The sequence below is a fragment of the Corythoichthys intestinalis genome, chromosome 2 (assembly GCF_030265065.1).
Source record: "Corythoichthys intestinalis isolate RoL2023-P3 chromosome 2, ASM3026506v1, whole genome shotgun sequence".
NCBI lineage: Eukaryota > Metazoa > Chordata > Actinopteri > Syngnathiformes > Syngnathidae > Corythoichthys > Corythoichthys intestinalis.
In genome coordinates, this window is record NC_080396.1 from 61367972 (window position 1) to 61388042 (window position 20071).

The following is a 20071-nucleotide window of genomic DNA, read 5'->3' on the forward strand; positions in this document are numbered from 1 at the left end:
TACTTTTATCCTCTGTTTTTACCCTGTGGTTTATAACATGAGGCGGTTTATATATGTAATTTTAGGTGAAGATAACATCTATAAAAGTGATGCAAACTGACATTTTTATTTCATCATGCGCCGTGGCCCGGAGCATCATTTGAAGACCGGTGTGCTAACCCAAGTGGACCAGCCATGACAGGAGTAGAAAAATAGGCAACAAAGGTGGTAACTAACGGTCAGTCATGACAGGACAAGGCGAAGCAGAGAATTGGATTGGTGTGCCGGGTGCATCCGTCGAGACAGGAGCTGGCAACGCTGGTAAATGGATGATGGGTGTGGTCTCTGCCACGCAGTAATGGCGGAGCACCGTCGGGTGTTGATGGTGTCCTCTAGCCTAGTGCCACTGTGGTGATCGTGTATGGTGACCACGGGACTTGCGCAGAGGAAGACGTGTTGAATTGCGGACACTGGACTTGTGCCACAGGAGAAGAATCAAATGGCTCGGAAAATGAATGAATGAATGAATGAATGTAAAATACAAATATTTGTATTATGTCAAAAATGAGTGTGTATGCAGACAAATGGTTACACTTCACTTTTCACCAGTTTTTGCTCTAACTAATTGTTATTGTCTGTCTGTTAATGACATTGACTCCACCCAGTGAATAAACAGCACAAGCAATTCAAATCACACTTACAGTTGTCACATTAGTTTAACTGATACCATGATAGTTGTATTTTTTGTGTGTGTGTTGTATCTTACTATGTGCTTTGGTGCCGTTGCAGTTGTTGAGAAAGTGCTACTAAAAATGAATAAAAAACACAGTTAGGCTTTTGCGAATTTGATCAGTGGCCTATACTACAAAGCCGGTTTTCTGACTTAGCAGGGTAACTTCGAGAGTAACTTCATCTCGTGCAGCCTATTTTTCATTACCTGTGAGCTGATCGAGGCGGACGTTTCTAACGTAACCCGCTGAAGTCAGGCCCTCACAATCGAGCAGAATGCGTGCCTGTCCTTGCCCTATTTCGCCAGCAGACAATATATGTATTCCATCGGTGATGCTAAATAACTGAGTAAGAACACTGTATGCCGTGCGATTCGGAAAATAGTTGGAATGGGATATGGAAACGCTTCAAATTGATTGTTGAAAATGCTATACAGAAACATGTGTCGGCTTGTGAATGTAAACAAATGTGGAGCTTTGCTCGCATACGAGAAATATTTTTTAAAAACTTTTCCAGTGTTATTTCGTTATGTAAATGCATTTATAATAATCATAAAAATATGTAGACTATTTAAACATTGAGAAAACTTTTTTCTGCCAACTCGAAGAGATTAAAATAAATGTTAAATCCACTATCCACCTGATAGAACAGACACACAAATATAAAATATACAAATTTTCTTACAAATCTTACAGTCTTGTTTAACTGTGAGAATTTGTTACAAAAAGATGGGCTTTAATTTATTATCATTATGCACAGACATCGTCACAAATGTGATCACACAAAACGCAAACACGCATCGCATCTCCGCATTTCCTTCTTCTCCTGAGTCCTCACAAATATAACATAAAATTTCGGTGGGTTATCGGGCTCGGGCCTGCAAACCAAGTTAATTGATCAGGCCGGGTCGGGCTGGATTTTTTTAGGCCTGATCTAACCTCTACTCTGACGATGTTCAAAGTACATATACAGTATATTCATACAGTCAATGGGACTAAACATACAATCATCCTGCTTCATGTGGTGATGCACATAGGATAAATTATTTCTTACAGTTAACGTACCGAATCTTATTTTATTGTCCTGACAGCAGGCTTTACTTCTTTTCATGGACATAAGTAAACTGGCATATTGACGCATTCGCGCGGTCTGTAATTTGCTGCCAACAGACCTGTCGCGCCCTATTTGCTGAAGCGGTGTTGGATTTTGCGGTGAGGGTGGATTTTAATTCCTCATAAGACCGCATGATTATTGCACATTCCTCCTCCGTTTAGTAAGGTGCCCGTGCCATCGTCACAAGTAGTGTTTGACTCTGGTCTCCGCCCCCTTTTACGTGAACGCGCAGTAACTCTGATTGGGTTGACACAGGTTCGACTAATTAACCTCATAATCAGCGTCGTAGTGACTAGGTTTTGTCAACTCTGGTTACCCGCTGGTAAACAGGATTACTTCTGAGGAGTAGTATACGTTCGTAGTATAGGCCACAGGTTAAAAGCCTACATAAACATTTGGTGAGAAAAGTCTTCCACAGGCTGTGGAATCATTTTCCTTGAATTACAAAGCTGTGCTAGCTAAGAGTAGAGCGAGATAGAGTTAGTGCTTCCAACACACTTGGCAAGAGGAGTCTGTCATCAATCAGAACCTTGGAAGGCTGTTATATTATACATTTGAGCTATAATTGTAAATTTACATCAATACAAATCACTGGACGGCCGCGGTATAAATCTAAGCTATTTTTCATATCACTTACCCCTGCTCAGAGCTTTCAAGAGAGCCCATGTGTTATAAAATGTTCGCAATGCAATCCATGTACCATGATATTAGATGAATATTAATTACTTTTGGGATACGCCAATAGCAATGTGGAAAACATTTTGTAAACATGTTCAACATAAAAATATATAATGAAGCACTAATATATAAATGGTCTATCCCCACACAATCTTAATTAGAAAAATCTCATTCCACTTAGTGGCGTGTTCTTATCTAAGTTGAAAGATGATAGAAGAGCCATCGGCAGTCAGTCGTAAATCTTCAGAGACGGTCAATTAGACAAATCGGGCCTCTGCACTTAATCAACATGTTCGAGCCTGTGAAATTGGGACGAGTGAGAAAGTGCAGTTCGACCTTGACTTTGTCTTGATTTGGTGTTATTTGTTTTAAACGGCAATGTTTGACACCATTCGTCTAAGCCATTCAAGCACTGTAACTCAAGTAACAGCACAGCATTCATTATTTTCAACCCCTACTGGTGCCAGTTTTTTGACTGTAAATATCCCTTCCCAACCTGAGGTCCCATCTTATTGTAATGCCAACATTTGTCTTTCTGCTTTACCCTCAGCACTCCCCTTTCAGCTTCAATCAATCTTCAACATCTCGGAGTCGGAGAACCTTTCCAAGGCAGCCTTCCTGTTCATTAAAGCCATTAACATTTTTCAGTCACGATTCCCTGCAACCCTGCGTGGTTTCTGCCTGCATCAACATCCCTCACTCGTCACATGCGTTCTCATTCTTTAGCAAGCCCACCCTCTGTTTATCCTAAATATCGCCTCAATCAAGCATTTTGTGAAACTGATTTATTTTCAGCTGCCTGTCAGCAGGCCCACTCGCTCAACTTCCACCCCTTCCTCTCACATTGTCCTAATATCCTGTCCACCTTTTCCTCTTTCCGCGATAGAAATCCATTGGAAAGGCTTTATTGATTTTTGTCACAATGATTACACCTGCACGATCTAATTGAATCTCATAGATCAATGATAATAAAATTGCAATGACACTCGCATACCCGTATTTATATTATTTATATATACTTTATAGTAATATATTTATTTAGGGTATTGTGTGTTTGTTATTGTTGTCATTTTGTGAAACTAGACTAAAACCAAATAAAACAATATGTACTTACACAATATATATTTAGTGCAATAAGGAAATCGTATTGGTTCAAGATGGCTGAAAAGCAAGACACATACTGTATAAAATGGCATGGTTTAAGGTTTTTCCAGCACCCAATTTTTTGAATACCTAGGAACAACTCACTGCTAGCAGAAGATTTCTGACAGTGACGATAGAAAAGATGATCATCTGAATTAATTGATGGTTAAAAATGTATGATTATAAATCCCAGCATTTTTGAGGTCCAACCAGAGGTGGGTAGAGTAGCCAAAGGATTTACTGAAGTATGAGTAGCGTTACTTCTAAATAATATTACTCAAGTAAAAGAAAAAGTAGTCATCCAAAATATACTCAAAAAGAAGTAAAAAAAAAAAAAAAAAAAAACATTCGTTGAAAAGAATACACAGGTAATGAGTAACATTGTGAGTAACTGCTTACAATGTCAGATTTTTGGGGGGGGTATACAATATACATTTTCTCAACACAACTTCAGCTATATGAACTGTTATTATTATACTATACTATAGCCAAGTGGTCCACAATCTTTTTTGCACCACAGATATGGTGATATGTGATATGTCAAAATTGACCCTGTTTTTATCTTGGCTGCCAACTTGTTTGAATGGTTTTAGAATTGTGTAATTGTTAACTGATTTTGTGTGTTTTAATTGTTTTTACAAGTATTTATGATTTTAGTGAGGAGTTTTAATTGTTGGCAGCTGAGAGTAATTATTGAGGGACCACACCCCCTGCACTTGGTTGACTTTGACTCTTTTTAAAGAGAGGCCAGATGGCCAAACGGGGCTGGACTGGACTGGTGAGCGAGGAAGGAGACCGGCAGGAGGCCGAGTCAGGCAGCACGTGCACGCTTCTGCCTGCCCGTATGACAAAGACTGGCCTGAACAGAGAGGACTGAGGGGAAGGCAGAGAGGTATCGCGAGGAGTGATTCCAAAAACAGCCGCCACGATCGGGCACAGGCGCCCCCGAGATAGCCGCCGCCGCGATTGGGCACAGACGCCACTGAGATAGCCGCCGCCGCGATTGGGCACTGGCGGCCCAGAGGACGGGTAGGGCACTGGCAGGACGGAGAGCTAGAGACGCTGCACCCGGAGGAGGCACGAGCGGCCCAGCGAGACGCCGCACCCGGAGGAGGCACGAGCGGCCCAGTGAGACGCCGCACCCAGAAGAGGCTCGACGGTTTTAAATTATTATTTTACTTTACTACTTTTATAATAAATGTGTTTTTGAAGTCAAACAGTTTTAGACCCCCTTTTCTAACGGTGGAAACAAATGTCGATGTTAAAAGAACCTCCGAGCTACTGTGACATGATATGTGTGATATGGGCCTTTATTTCACAGAGCGACAATATTTGTCAAATATAAAATAACATGATGGGGTTAAAAATAAACATTAAGTACAGGGAAAATATAACTCACCATACGCTCAATCAACCTTTTTTGATAGCGGCCTCTCCTAAAACTTGACGGCAAATATCCTTCGTTGCAGGCATAATGAGTTCTTCACCAATCGTGAAAGGTTTCTTGGTTTTAGCAATACGACTCGTCAGAGGTATGATGCTTTTGTTGCCTCGTTTGCCAGCTTTTAGCCACATGTTATGCAGGTTGGACTTGGTTGTAGGCTCCTCTTCTGGCTCTGGCCTATTCCTCGTAAAAAAAGCTGTCGCCCACCGCAGCATAGAGCCAACAGGAGCGAATGTTATTATTATTATTGTATGTTACTGTTTACATTGACTGATGCTGGGATGCTATAGGTGTGCAAACACCCCAGTAATGGCGATCAACCACTAGAAGGCGATGTAGGCAAATCGCCACTCAGATTAGTCAAGAGGCACTGGCCAGATTGCAGTCGTTAACAAATTATTTATTATTTCTTGCGGCCCGGTAGCAAATGTGACCCAGCTTGATAATTGGGGATCCCTGCTGAGTTGCTAAGCCTATTACATGACCGCATTATATAAAGACGACGCAAAAATCATCAAATTTAAACCAGAATACTATGACCCATTACCTGTCCAAAAAGCATGCGTGTCCTCTAGTGAAGAAAAAACATTGTTACTTCTGAATGATGCCATGGAGTCATGTTCTTTATTGTTTCGTCATCTCATTGGTGAAACAGGTAGTGCTACTGTTGGCATCTCTGGCAAAAATTGGGTCAATATGTAGAATGAAAAGGAAAAAAGTGACAACTGTAGTGTAGCCCAAAGTAGCGGAGTAAGAATAGTGTTTCTTCAAAAACCTACTCAGGTAGAAGTGAAAAGTATTGTGTGGTAAAAACACATTTTCTCAAAAGGTTACTCAAGTTGATATAACGGAGTAGATGTAACGGAGTAAATGTAACGCGTTACTACCCACCTCTGGGTCCAACTAAGGTGGAATCTACAAAACGTGGAGAACTTGGTGACAACTCAAATTGTTTCTTTGTTTTGGCTGAGGTCCACATACAGTATATGTCATGTTCAAATAGGAGTCCAGATTCAAACTTGTTATTCATTTTCTTCCTAACAGGTGAACGCCTTCTTGTCTTTTGTGGTGCCCATGGTAGCCATTTCGGCATTGAATGGAATTATTGCCAACCAGCTGTTGCGAATGTTCCACGAGGCAGAGCAAGACAATCGCATCTGCATCATTGCCGGCAATCCAACAATGCTCAACGTCTCAGTGGAGCCCAATCGGGCTCAGTCACTTCGCCATGGAGTTCTCGTTCTTCGTAAGTCTTTGTCTGGATTGATGCTCTGTGTTTATGATATAGTCCATTAGCTTTTTCACTTCTGCCAAGTGTAATGGCAATTCAGCACAAGAGGGGAAAAACCTAGCAAATGATTCTACACTGATGGTACATACACAAACTGTTTTCTGTACAGATAACACCAATGTCAAAAAGTTTTCTTTTCAAACTGACAAAAACACAGTACCACACAGTGATATTATCATTTTAAAAATGAGTGCAGTTAAAATATCTGAAAGATGTTTGTACTGAATTTACATTTCTTGACATTACTGTTAGATTATAATTTTGACTCCAAAATGACAAAGGGGTCTTTATGAGAAGGGGTGGGACAATACGTGTAACTCACGATTCGATACTATGACGATATGTGGCCTACGATAATGATATTACCATGATGCACATAATCTACAATATTCAATACATTTCAAGAAATTTCTTTAACAATATTTCACGATACATTGTATGTGACTGAAAAAGAAAAGAAAAAAACCCATACAGAGGAAAATGTCTGTAATTGCGTATTTATGCAATGCCGATACTTGAACAATGTACCGAGAAACGTGCATTTGCACCAGTCTTGTAAATGTAAACACTGCATAGCTGGACAATTAATGTGCATGGACAGTGCACTGCTTTCTGGTACGCAGATAATATGTTCCCCTTAGTTCGAGCATTTTTGGTATGGGTTGAACATTGTAGACCATTCATCCTTACATTAATTTTCTTTTGCATACCGAGGTGCGGTTAATGGCTGCGGTCTTGAATTTTATATGATGTTCCCGACGGTCAAGGCAGCCTCTCTATTAGGCAATGTACAGTAGTATAAGCAAATGTAACAGATTGCAAATGCTATACAGATCTTTAAATTGTCACAAAAATGTCACTGTGAGTATGAAAATGTTCTCAATGTCCAGTCAATCTGAAAGAAATCTCATTTCACCTTAGATTACTTTTCTTCACATCTTGAGGTGGTGGAGCAATGGCTTTACTCATAAGCTCACTGTAAGCTTGAGTCAAGTCACCATACAAAGGGAAACAAATTTCAGTTTATTTCTCTTTGCTTCAGCTCAGTTTCTACCACAACAGTCCAACTTCTCATAATATCTAGTTATTTTTGTGTTAATCTCAAACTCAATTAGACTCACATAAACCATTTGGGGTTTTGTGTGTTACTGTCAACGAAATATAAATGTGCAGCTCACTCCAAAATTGGCTGTAATCACTTGATAAGTCTAAAAGGAATTTGCATACTGAGGACATAAATCACCATTTGCATACGATACAATATCGATCTTTGGATGACATTTGCCGATAATGCTTCTTCTTCTTTTCCTTTTGGCTTTTCCCTTCAGTCCATCTTACCCTGTCCTCTGCATCCTCTGCTCTCACACCACCTACCTTTATGTCCTCTTTAACGACATTCATAAACCTCTTTGGTCGTCTTCTTGACCTCCTGACCTGGCATATGGAAATTCAGCATCCTTTTGCCAATATACTTACTATCTCTTCTCTGGACATGCCCAAACCATCTCAGTCTGGCCTCTCTGACTTTATCTCCAAATCCTCTAACATGCACTGCTCCTCTGATATGCTCCTTCCTGATCCTATCCATCCTTGTCACTCCCAGAGAGAACCTCAGCATCTTCATCTCTGCCACCTCCAGCTCTGCCTCCTGTCTTTTCCTCAGTGGTGACGTCTCCAGACCAAGCAACATCACTGGTCTCACCACAGTTTTATCAACCTTTCCTTTCATTTTAGCTGAAATCCTTCTATCTTACCTGACACTTTTCTCCACCCGTTCCAGCCTGTCTGCAAACGCTTTTTCACTACTTTTCCACATTCTCCATTACTCTGGACTGTTGAGCCTAAGTAATTAAACTCCTTCACCTTTTTGGTCTCTTCTCCCACAGCTATATTTGATCTAAAACAATAAAAAATAAAAAGCTTTAAAAAAAAAAAAAATAAAAAAAAAAAAACTTTTTTTTTTCAGTCACAGAAAGGACATTTTTGACTATTTTGTTCCTGAAACATTTCACACATTCTAATAACAATGTTTTTTTTTTTCAAACGATATTAATCGATTGTTTGCTTTCCAGTCCATCTGCTTAACTGATTTATGGATGGGTCCGGATCAATGTATTCTTAAAATCACCAATTTCGTGAAGATATTGGTTGCTTAGACAATGATATTTGCCATGATTCAATTAGATTAAAGGGACTTTCGTACATTTTTCTGTACATATTCAACACAATCATTTGCATTTCAACGCCCGACCCCACAAAAAAAAAAAAAAATATCTATGAGATGATAATAATTCGAGTGCACTTTACAAATTATGCAGACGTTGATACAAATCGATCTTTCATCACGTCACGTTCCTCAACACCTCTTGTTAACGCCGCTTTGTGTGTCAAGTGTGACAAAAAAGCTAAGGATAATATGCTCAGGGAGAGAGTGCGGGCGAATGTAATGACTCACTGACAGTGAAAATTAGGTGAGGCTGAGTGTGCTGATGCCATTCTGCAAGGGGCTGCAGACGAATGAGATCCTCCACCTGTCCCTGACTTGACGTAGATCTGCCGAGGAGACAGTGATGACACATTTAAAACTCAGTTTAGTTCTTCTTTTGCGTAATTAGTTACATTGCAGGGCTTTCAATGCAACTGATCACATACACGTAAGACATGGAGAGCAAACAAGAGATTTTTACTGTATAGGTATAACAATCTTTTGTCCCATTCAGTGATTCAAAAATCTATTTGTACTTAATGCCAAACAATCTTGTTTAGGCTTATTTCACACCCGCTATCCATTCCCCCCCTCTTAAATTGTGTGATATTGATTTTCCCGTTTCAGGCATGTTTACTTAACATAGTGGTGTCTGTCATTCATTGATGTATCAACTTGTTTCAAGCACACCAAATACAATTCATACACTGAAACTTTTGACTGACTGAATTGTAGAATAACGGAAATCTACAACAACAACAAAAAATCAATCCCCCATTATGATCACGCTAATGTTGGTACCTTTGGAACATTTGCTTTTACTGTATCTGCTGCGCTGTCATTAGGCTGCTTTCATATGCTAACGTGACTGAAAATAATTTATAAAATAAGTAGTGGCATTTGAAATGAATATTCATCAAAATAACGTCACCGTTCTGCTTTGATATGTTGATATGCATATACAGTATTGCTGTGCAAGAACATAATCAAATATGGAAAATTATGTAATTGAGCAGCTGCTGATTTGAATTTCCCATGGGAGACGTTTAAGTGACAAAATGTTGACGTAGTCAGGGCATGTAAAATTCCTGGCTACTGTTATAGTGTCTCATCAACTTCTGAATATTGAGGGGCTTTTCTGATATTTCTTGTGCATTTGTTTTAGGAGCAGTGGTCATTGCCTTTGTGGTCTGCTGGCTGCCTTACCACGCTCGCCGTCTAATGTTCTGCTACGTCTCTGATTGGTCCATGTGAGTGATGTCTCTTTTTCTTTCAGCGTCTCGTGTGTTATCGTGGACTGCATGCATTAACACGACTGTGTTACATACATACAAATAAGTAAGAGTCTCTTGGAAGGTCATCGGTTAAGAGAATCTGCCAATGAGATGATACGTCTTCTTGATTACGTTCCCGCTATTTAACTTTCTCATCCTGGCATGTTTCTGCTCCAGCAATGGAATCCGTCAGATTTAAATCTGCTGAACTTTTTCCATTATAAGTCAATTTAGGTACAGTAAATTTCTGTGTCAGATACCTTTGTTGTTTATTTACATAGCACATTCAATTTTTAAAAGTGCACAAAAATACACACACATGCAGCAAAACATTGTCTAAAATACACCTTATCATGACTTGAACAGTCCCTGGTATAGTCTTGCACTGTGCAGGAAAATGAGAACCACATTATTGTGGGAATAGTGACTTAAATTTAAAAAATTCTGTTTCCAAACACATTCAGGAAAATACTTAATGTTTGCATCGAAAATGGACTGTTCCTTCCATCTTCACCGAAATCACTTGCCACACATTGCTCCCTATACTATAATATTAAGATTTACATTTCGCTCACTTTTGACATGAGCCAGGAAACAAATGGACCCAAGAATGCAGAACACATTTCCAAAAGTTTAATGTCAATAGCACAGCAACTTGAGAGAAAATTTGGAATACAGCGAGCCTGGATGGGAAGACTGCAAAGGTGGATGCTTTTGTAATGACTCCCGGAGGGTGGTTCGAGCTGGAGGTCCGACAAGGCGGAGGCACAAGCAGGGAAAAGACCGGGCCCAGTTCCAATGCAGGCTGTCCAAAAACATAGACAGAATAATCAGAGGCACAGACTAGCTACAGGGTACAAGCAAACGTCCCCCCAAAAGTCCAAAACGCATCAAGATTCAAGCATAGCAAGGTGAAGAATGCTGATGGAGAGCTGGAGAATATCAGTAACATAAATTTGCTAACAAATCTACACTATGTATCACTCTGTGACCATATCAACAAGCAACGGTTTAGATTTCGCTCTTCCTACACGCTGCTCAGGCACACAGAAGTGAAAATGTTAGCTGCTAACATTAGCCATGGAGTCAGACGAGAAATGTTACCGTATTCTTCAGGTTTCTTGCTTCACAACTTATGAAAATTATATTTCATGATGGAAGAAGAAAGAGTTTATCTTAATGTTTATATTTCCAAACTACTTAGCAATACTGTTATGGGAGAAAAAAGGTCATGCAATGGCATTTTATGTGCTAGATCTGTTTACTCCAATTCGGTGAATAATTTCTGTTTGTTTTGTATTTAGAAATCGGATTAAATGTTGTTGTTAAGTGTTAACAATATCCGTGTGTGTTTACCCTGTTTTGATTCAGTCGTTCACCAAGATATTTTAACACATTTAAAATATGTATTTCTTAGAGAAATAGTACATATTGTGTGATTCATCGAAACTAACTATAAAGTCACTAATTCGTTAGATTTTTTAAAATTTTATTCCCAACCTTAATTTATTTTATATGAAGTGTTGTTTATTCAAGCCAGAGGTGCCCATTACGTGGATCGCGATCTAGCAGTCGATCGCAACAATAGTGTGGGTAGATTGTGGCGTCCTCCCCCCAAAAATTGTTTTTTTGTTTTGTTTTTAAATGTACATAATGAATTATGTTGTGTGAGCAACATATGTGGTAATGCAACCCCCCCCCCCCCCCCCCAAAAAAAAAAAAAAACGGTAAGGTAGATCACGGGAGGTTGTCTCCTTGAAAAGTAGATCGTGGAACAAAAAACAATGAGCACCCCTGATCTAAGCACGCCCTGTTATTAACTGCCGACCAGTGCTTAGGTGAACCCTGCCAACTGACTCTTTAATCAGCTTGGATAGGCAGTATAAAAAAATAGAGGTTTGGATGGATAATTTGATTGCGTTCATGGCTATGTCAAGTCAGCTGACCGCTAAAGTATGAATATGCCGAAGTCTATTAGGGCTCCATATTTCAAAATGTTGCCTCTGTAATATTACATGCTGAGGCTATCGGAAGTAATTTTACGTGATTGACAAAATGATTAGGGATCAATATTTGATTAATAGAGCATATTTTCAAATGTATTTGCCAGTTTAATATGATTCATATCCTTCCAAGTACTTCAAATGCTAATAGTCAAATGGTCTTCCTCACTCCATGTACAGAACCCAGAGATTCATAATATACTCTATTTACTGTACATGAGTATAAAAGGTCATGCTCATAACCGTACCTAATAGCACAAAGCGTATGCTGACGGACACGCACGTCATTGACTGTGTACACCCTAGTCTTTGGCCTCCATCTCCACAAACAGAGAGATGAATTGTGGCCATAACATATATTGATGTGTTGTTGCTTTGGTTTTAGCCTTTTCAACTGTTCATTGCATGCTTATTGATTGTGTATCCCAGAGTCACATAGCTCATTTTATGAGTTCAAATGTCATTATTAGAGATAAAATTGCATACAAAAGATTTGCAACTACTTTTAAAGAGTTATTTTTTTACAGTTGTGGAAAAGGAACCAAATAAATCTAGTCAAGTAAAGCTACTGTTACATTGATGAATTTCTTTTCAAGTAATAATATGAGAAGCTTTTTACACCAGTACTTAAAGTAAATGTAAAAAGTAGCTTATTTGAAAAGGTTCTCAAAATATAAGTTACATAGGCTACGTTCATACTACAGGTCTTAATGCACGAATCCGATTTTTTGTCATATCCGTTTTTTTGGCGTGCCCGTTCAGACTGCCTTTATCCATTGAGACCGTTCAAGTATTACGCATGCGCAATAATTCGCAGTCCGACACCCGCTAAGCAAGAAGACCCGCATGCGCAGAACCATCAAAACAAATGACAGACGTCATCCGTCATTCCAGGGATATCATATTTTGCTTTTCAAAAGGTGGACACAAATAACAGACATAAATAATCCCCGTTTAGGCAAATATTCAAAGTTTATATGGATCGATAGCATGCATGCACTGTCCGTGCACGTCACACACACATACGGGCAGTTTGTCCCGACTCTCGGCCGTGGAGGCAATGTTGAAATATTGCTCACTTGGAACAGAGAGAAAACTGAGCATTCTCAGGCTTATCCTCAACCCATTTATATTTTTTATGACTGTTGTCAAGCTCAGCCCTTCCTCAAAAGCCGTGTTCATTGCAAGCTAGGCGCTAATAACGTACAGGTGCATCGCTACGGTAACGACTCTCTCGCTATTTGATGACGTAATTGCTGCATGAAATCCGATTTGCGGGACAGGACAGTACAGACCGCCGCGACAGTCTGGAAAAATGTGGCCCAGATCGGATTTAGACCACATACGATAGGCTACGTTCATACTACAAGTCTTAATGCACGAATCCGATTTTTTCGTGTTTTTCCGACTCGAGTGAGGCATTAACTTGACGGTCTGAACGTGACAAGTCGCATAGAACGGGACCATTTCAAATCCGATCTGGGTCACTTTCGTATGTGGTCTAAATCCGATCTGGGCCACATTTTTCCAGACTGTCGCGGCGGTCTGTACTGTCCAGTCCCGCAAATCGGATTTAATGCAGCAATTACGTCATCAAATAGCGAGAGAGTCGTTACCGTAGCGATGCACCTGTGCGTTATTAGCGCCTAGCTTGCAGTGAACACAGCTTTTGAGGAAGGGCTGAGCTTGACAACAGTCATAAAAAATATAAATGGGTTGAGGATAAGCCTGAGAATGCTCAGTTTTCTCTCTGTTCCAAGTGAGCAATATTTCAACATTGCCTCCACGGCCGAGAGTCGGGACAAACTGCCCGTATGTGTGTGTGACGTGCACGGACAGTGCGTGCATGCTATCGATCCATATAAACTTTGAATATAAGCCTAAACGGGGATTATTTATGTCTGTTATTTGTGTCCACCTTTTGAAAAGCAAAATATGATATCCCTGGAATGACGGATGACGTCTGTCATTTGTTTTGATGGTTCTGCGCATGCGGGTCTTCTTGCTTAGCGCGTGTCGGACTGCGAATTAGTGCGCATGCGTAATACTTGAACGGTCTCAATGGATAAAGGCAGTCTGAACGGGCACGCCAAAAAAACGGATATGACAAAAAATCGGATTCGTGCATTAAGACCTGTAGTATGAACGTAGCCAAAGTGACCCAGATCGGATTTGAAATGGTCCCGTTCTATGCGACTTGTCACGTTCAGACCGTCAAGTTAATGCCTCACTCGAGTCGGAAAAACACGAAAAAATCGGATTCGTGCATTAAGACCTGTAGTATGAACGTAGCCTTAGTTACTTTTTGTGGGGGTTGGGCAACAACACATTGTAGAAAAAGCTACTGTCTCCCCTGGCAAAGATCACATCAAATAAGCGGACGTGATAGTAACTACATAGAATATGAGCACAATAGTAACAGTAACAATTTTTCTAAAATTGAGTGCAGCTTTCAATGTGCTGTTAATTATGTTAGTCAGGCAAATTAGCAATGTTATCTCCCTCAGTGGCAGCCGTGGCATTGTTAAAACAATGCTAGACACACTAACTCTGGTTGCAATTGCTATTTGAAGAGCGTAGTGTATATTAAAAATGTAACGTAATTTGACTTTTACTTTGACATTGTCTGTTACGGTGAGGAAGCCCACCCAACGGAACGCCTCTTTTGACATAATTGGGATTTACTATGTGTTGCTGTCTCTGGCACTGCAGTCATCAGAGCCAATCAAATAGACTGGAACACAAATGCAATCCCCCCCACACCCCTTTCTTGCTATTTTCAATTCATTTATTTTTTTAGTTTGCAACAGAAGTGTTCTAAAATGCAATTCAGTAAATTGATTCCAACAAAATCTTAACTTAAAACTACTGATTTTAAAAAATGCTCGAAAAAAAGACTACAGGTAGTTTGAGTCCCGTTCCTACGCTAGCGGCATAATTTGAATTTGCCTTTAAGTACCCCTAAATTCCCTCTATATCTCAAAATAACTATCCAAAAACATGTATTACACTGTATGTCAGGGTTCACTAAATCCGGACCTCGGTGCCACTATTCCTGTCGTGTTTTCCATGTCTCCCTCCTCCAACACACCTTAATCAAAATAATCAGGATCATTATCAGGCTTCTGGAGAGGTTGCTGATGACATAATCATTTGATTCAGGTGTGTTAGGGGAGAGAGACGTGGAAAACATGACAGGAAAGTGGCACCGAGGTCCGGATTAAGAGAACCCTGCTGTATGTCATTGTAATGTCCTCGCCAAAATGTTGGAACTAAGTCCTAGCTAGACAGCAAGCTAGACAGCAAGCTAAGCTGTAATCTTTCCCCTCTCTCTCTCTCTAACTTGCCTGCTCGATTTCTTCATGGTAGCAAATGCGTTCTTCTTCCTTGTGTGTGCGCGCGGGGTCTTATTGGTGTGCCCAAATACATTCTTCGTGTGTACATTCGCTCTTACTTGCGTGCGGTAGTACTACCCACTCTATGCTTCCCGTCAAAAATAAAAAGCATGCATCACAAAACAAAGTCAACATTATAATCAAATACACATTTCGCCAAAGGGCAGAACAGTAAAAAAAAACAACAACAACAACACCAACAACAACTGGAGACAAAATGGCGGACAAAACGCCGGCGTCGTAAAGTCGAAATCACCTAAGTCGGGTACTGGAGACTACCTGTACTTAGTTACTGTAATCAGGCTTATCGGGAGGATCGGGACGAATCCCGGTGGGCCGGCCAGCTGGCCAGGAAGGCCAGTCCGGGTTTTACACATTTTTAATTCTAATATAATTTTAGTGTTTGGTATTTATTTATAACAGTGAGTATTACTTACTGTACGTGCTGTTACCGGTGTCCCTGTGGGTCGTCTTAAAAAAATAATAATAATAATAATTTGATTTTTATTGGGGGCGAAAGATAAAACATGCAGCTCCCCCGCTATTCGGAGTCTGTTTTGAGCAAAATTAGCTACTAGCTCAGTGCTCAGATCATGGATAAAAAGAGCAAGGGCAGAGCCAAAAAAAATAAGAATTTCAATGAAAATAGCACTTGTAAAAGAAGCTGAAAAATGTGCAAAAATAGCATTTTTTTTTTTAAATGCAACGAGCTCGCAGCTTCAAACGAAGAAGATTACAACAAAAGTGGTAAGAACGCAATTTACACTGTGTAATACGCCAACAACACGTAACTGTGGAAACATTGGCATGTAGCACCTCACAGGTGCAGAGCAGGCAGGTAGGATTGCCATGTTCAGTGAGTGAATATTACAATTAATATACGGTAATCAATTACGTCTTTAAAGTGCCATAAGACTGACTTGAATTGATCAGAATGCTTTCTAAAACAAAAGGGGGAAAAAGAACAAGGGTTGGGGGGTTCTGTTACGTTTCTGCCTAGGAAACTATATGTCTGTCACTGTATTTTACATCTATCTTTGTGTATAAGGGGAAACGCTATATGAACAAAATTTGTCAATAGGTCCTGCTGTATGGAAGCTCACCTACACTTATAGCTAGTAGCTCAAGTAAAGTGCGGCGTCTACATGGTATTTGTATTCCGGCGTTTATTGTGCAGTTGTGTCGAATGCATGCATGTTTCTTTGTTACAGTTTCACAAACTTAAACAAATTACTACATATAAAAACCAGAAAAGACCAAGCCTTGTGTTTAATTGGAGGATATTCAATGTTAGCTAGCTGTTAGGTAGCACACAAGGAAACGCACTGTTTTGGAGAGAACACTTACTATATATTTTTGTATTTTATTATTATTTATTTTCTCCCAGAAAAAGAGGAAGACAAAGTACTGTAAGAAGTTTGGAACTTTTGTTCAAATATATGTAGATATAGTTTTTTTTTCTCGTTTCGAATCGGGACTCTTTTCGGCAGATTCTCAAAATCAGGTGACTCAGACGCGAGTGCAAAAACATGCGATCGGGTCATCCCTATTTTAAATAAATAAAGTGGGCCGGTCTAAAGCATGAAATCCTCCGACTGAAAATGATTCCCACTCCACCCCTGACTATAATGTATAGTAAATGTAATTCATTACTTTCCATCTCTGGTCATTTGTATTAAGACACAGCTGACTTTATAAACACCTGATACTTTAAACAGTGTATCCCATTACAGGAAACTTACTAACCTTAGCATTTTCGCTCATCTCCAGTCTGTAGTCCTGGCACCCAAGAGGAAATATTCTTTTTGTGTGTGAACAGGATTATGCGCAACAAATTGAAAAGCCCTGGTCCTCTGCTTTCAAAGGAGCCAGGAGAGATTTCTCAGGCAGCTGGTGTGTAACATTTATCACATTCAAAGGAGCAGCTTCAACAATGGGTGGCAAAAACAGAATATACAAAAAAAAATATGCCAAAAAAAATTAAAAATCCTAAATTTTGGTGGCACTATAATCATCACCATGTATTTTGATAGTTAAGCCACATAAACCCGCTGATTAAACTACCCTATCATCACATTTTGGCTTCATAGTACCCGAGTCTTAATGAACAGCAATTGGACATGGAATCCATTTAAGACTGGAGGAAAAAAGATAATAAGCTGAGCTCACAATAGTAATTCCACATGATTTACAATTTTTTTTTTTTTTTTACTATTCAGCAATCATCTATTCTTTCCATTCATCTATCAATTTACTTCAGTGGGGTCCCCATTAAATTGGCATATGAACTTGAGTAGGGTACACCCTGGACTGGTCACTAGTCAGTCGTGGAGCACAAAGAGACAACAATTCCCAATCATGTTGAAGGAATCTAACCTTCTAGCCAGACCGCTGGCATCACGCCAGCCAAACTGCCGGACCCGCGCTGGCACAGCTCCAACGACCCGGGCCGGCAAGACCCCGACAATTTGGCTAGAAGGCCAAACTCTGCGCGTTCACCTTAGTCTTAACCCTTTGTACTGACTGACTCCATTTTGAAAGGTTTAAAGAAGGCTCACCGAAAACAAGTTGACAATTTTTTCAGGTCGACAGCGTTCAAACAGCAAGGCGAAACAGAAACACTCACACGGGGAGGCAAGGTCACCCTATCACATGTCAACAAAAGGTTCCCGAGAAAAATGGCAGCACTTAGTTAAACATTCTTTTGTCTTTTGAAGGCTCTCGCGAGGCGGGCTGTGGGCAGGACGAAGGGTGTGTTTAGAATTATTGTCTGTTTATGGATTGGACAGAAGGATTCGGGAGTTACTGTTGTCCGGCAGTGACAGTTGTAGATTTTGCCACCTCAGCGTCAAAGGGACTCTTGGAGTCTTGTCAGTCGTGTTATCAGTTGGATATCAGGCCTTCGCCGGAGTTCCTTGTGTTGGGACAGAGTGTCCCGCCATTTGTTCTGGACTGTCTGGGAGAACTGATTGCGAGAGTTGGTGCGTCAGTTGCATGACGCACGCGCTGGGCTTCCGTGATAAGAAGGCGTTGTTTATCTTTTATGCCCTATATTCTGCTTGTTTTCCTTAAATTATGGTATACCTGTAAGTGCTATTCATTTTTTATTGGGTGTGTTAGAGTAAAACAGTCAAACAGTAAATACGAGAAACGATACTATTCCCTGGTTGATTATATTAAGTGTGTTAGAGTAATGCAAATAGTTAGACTGTGCCTATGAGAAAAGGTACTATCTCCTTCAATATCTACACCTATTGCAAATTTTATTGTCCCCAATTAATCTTATCTTAGAGCTTTAGGGAGGATGTAAAAGTACCTGCAGAAAACCCACAAATGTACTGTATGGCAGAAACAAGCTAACTGAAAAGGACGAGCAGAACAAAAGTAGACAAGAAGACACATCAAAAAGAGCACTTTGCTGTGCTTGTGCTAGTGAAATATACCCTATAGTCTTATGTTAGAAATGTAGTCATTGTTACAACGCCTTACTATCGTTACACTTATCGTTTGCTGTATATGTATGATGTCATACTTCATTGAAAATGTGCAATCATAACATTTTAAGTCAGTGTTCTGTTGTTATCAGGCCACAATCACAGTTGCATTGAATGTCATGAGAAAATGAAACGTGTGTTGCAAAAGCAATGATAAGGTATTGGTCGGTAAAATCTGTACAACAAATTGCAGGAGGAATCTGATAAGATTTATTTTAAACACAGCTGGTGGGGGTCAGCTGACCTTTATCTCTCATCAAGCTAGTATTGTTCAGAATAAATCAGACTGTGATGAACAAAATCATTGGTACGGCAGGGAATGAGAGCGGGAACATAATGTCAAAATGATGTGTTCACTGGCCATTTAGAGAATCAAAGGAAGTCGACATGTTGACACCCTTCTATTAAAAAAAAATCACAAAAGATTTTGTAATAGAAAATGTAATCAAGAATGTTTTATGAAGAACAGGCTTTTTCTTTGTGGTGCAACTGAATTACTAAAATAAAACTAACGACGTTGGTACTGATATCACTGTAAAATTGACCAGTAAAGGCTTGAAAAAATGTCTTATGAATTTATAAACCACAAAGAAGAGTGCTAACTAATTGGCCAGATTTGGATGAAGAAATATCACCAAGTACATAAAATAATGCTATCAAACGATGAAATTTTGTGCCCTGCAAAAACATACACTGCTCGACATTCACCTGTCAATCAAATACATGCCTGGTGCAATTTTGAGGCTGTATGATAATTAGTCAAATCCTGGGGACCCTTGACCATTCCCCTTCATAAACTGTAACTTTATCATGGTGGAGGAGTTTAGTCATGAGCGGATTTTAAGGGGGGACGAAAAGTGTCATTGCATGAAATTGACTTTCCTATATATATAAAAGTTGTAAAGCAATAAAACTGCAACAAAAATGAATGAAATGAACAAAAAAATATATTTCTATAATGGGTCAAAATTATTTTTCGAACAGATCATGTTAATAGCGCCTTAGACGGTCATTTGCTTTGCATATAATTTTCATTTTAAAAAAAAAGGGGAGGGGGGATTAGAGGAGTGCAATTTTATTTTTCAAATGATTTTTTTCTTTGATTGAAAATATTTTTGGGGATTGAAGCAACTTTTTGGGGGATTGAATGATTTAGACACAAATATCCTACCCATAATATGGCACAAACACAAAAAGGATCGCTTCAATCAAATAAAACATTGCCAATGAAAAATTAAGTGTTAAAATGCAAATTTTTCAATCTCAAATATTTTTTCGCATTCAAAAACGTTTTCTATGATTGAAAATTTTTCTTTTTTTGA

General features: G+C 39.6%; 1 protein-coding gene across 1 annotated transcript in view; it reads left to right on the forward strand.

The window, feature by feature from the left end:
• The window catches only part of ntsr1 (neurotensin receptor 1 (high affinity)), a 61646-nt gene that overhangs the window by 32676 nt on the left and 8899 nt on the right, over positions 1 to 20071 (forward strand). Inside the window, exons 2-3 of the mRNA XM_057830523.1 lie at positions 6131 to 6332; positions 9749 to 9833. Of these exons, the coding sequence (XP_057686506.1) occupies positions 6131 to 6332; positions 9749 to 9833 (287 nt within the window). The remainder of the gene's footprint in view (positions 1 to 6130; positions 6333 to 9748; positions 9834 to 20071) is intronic.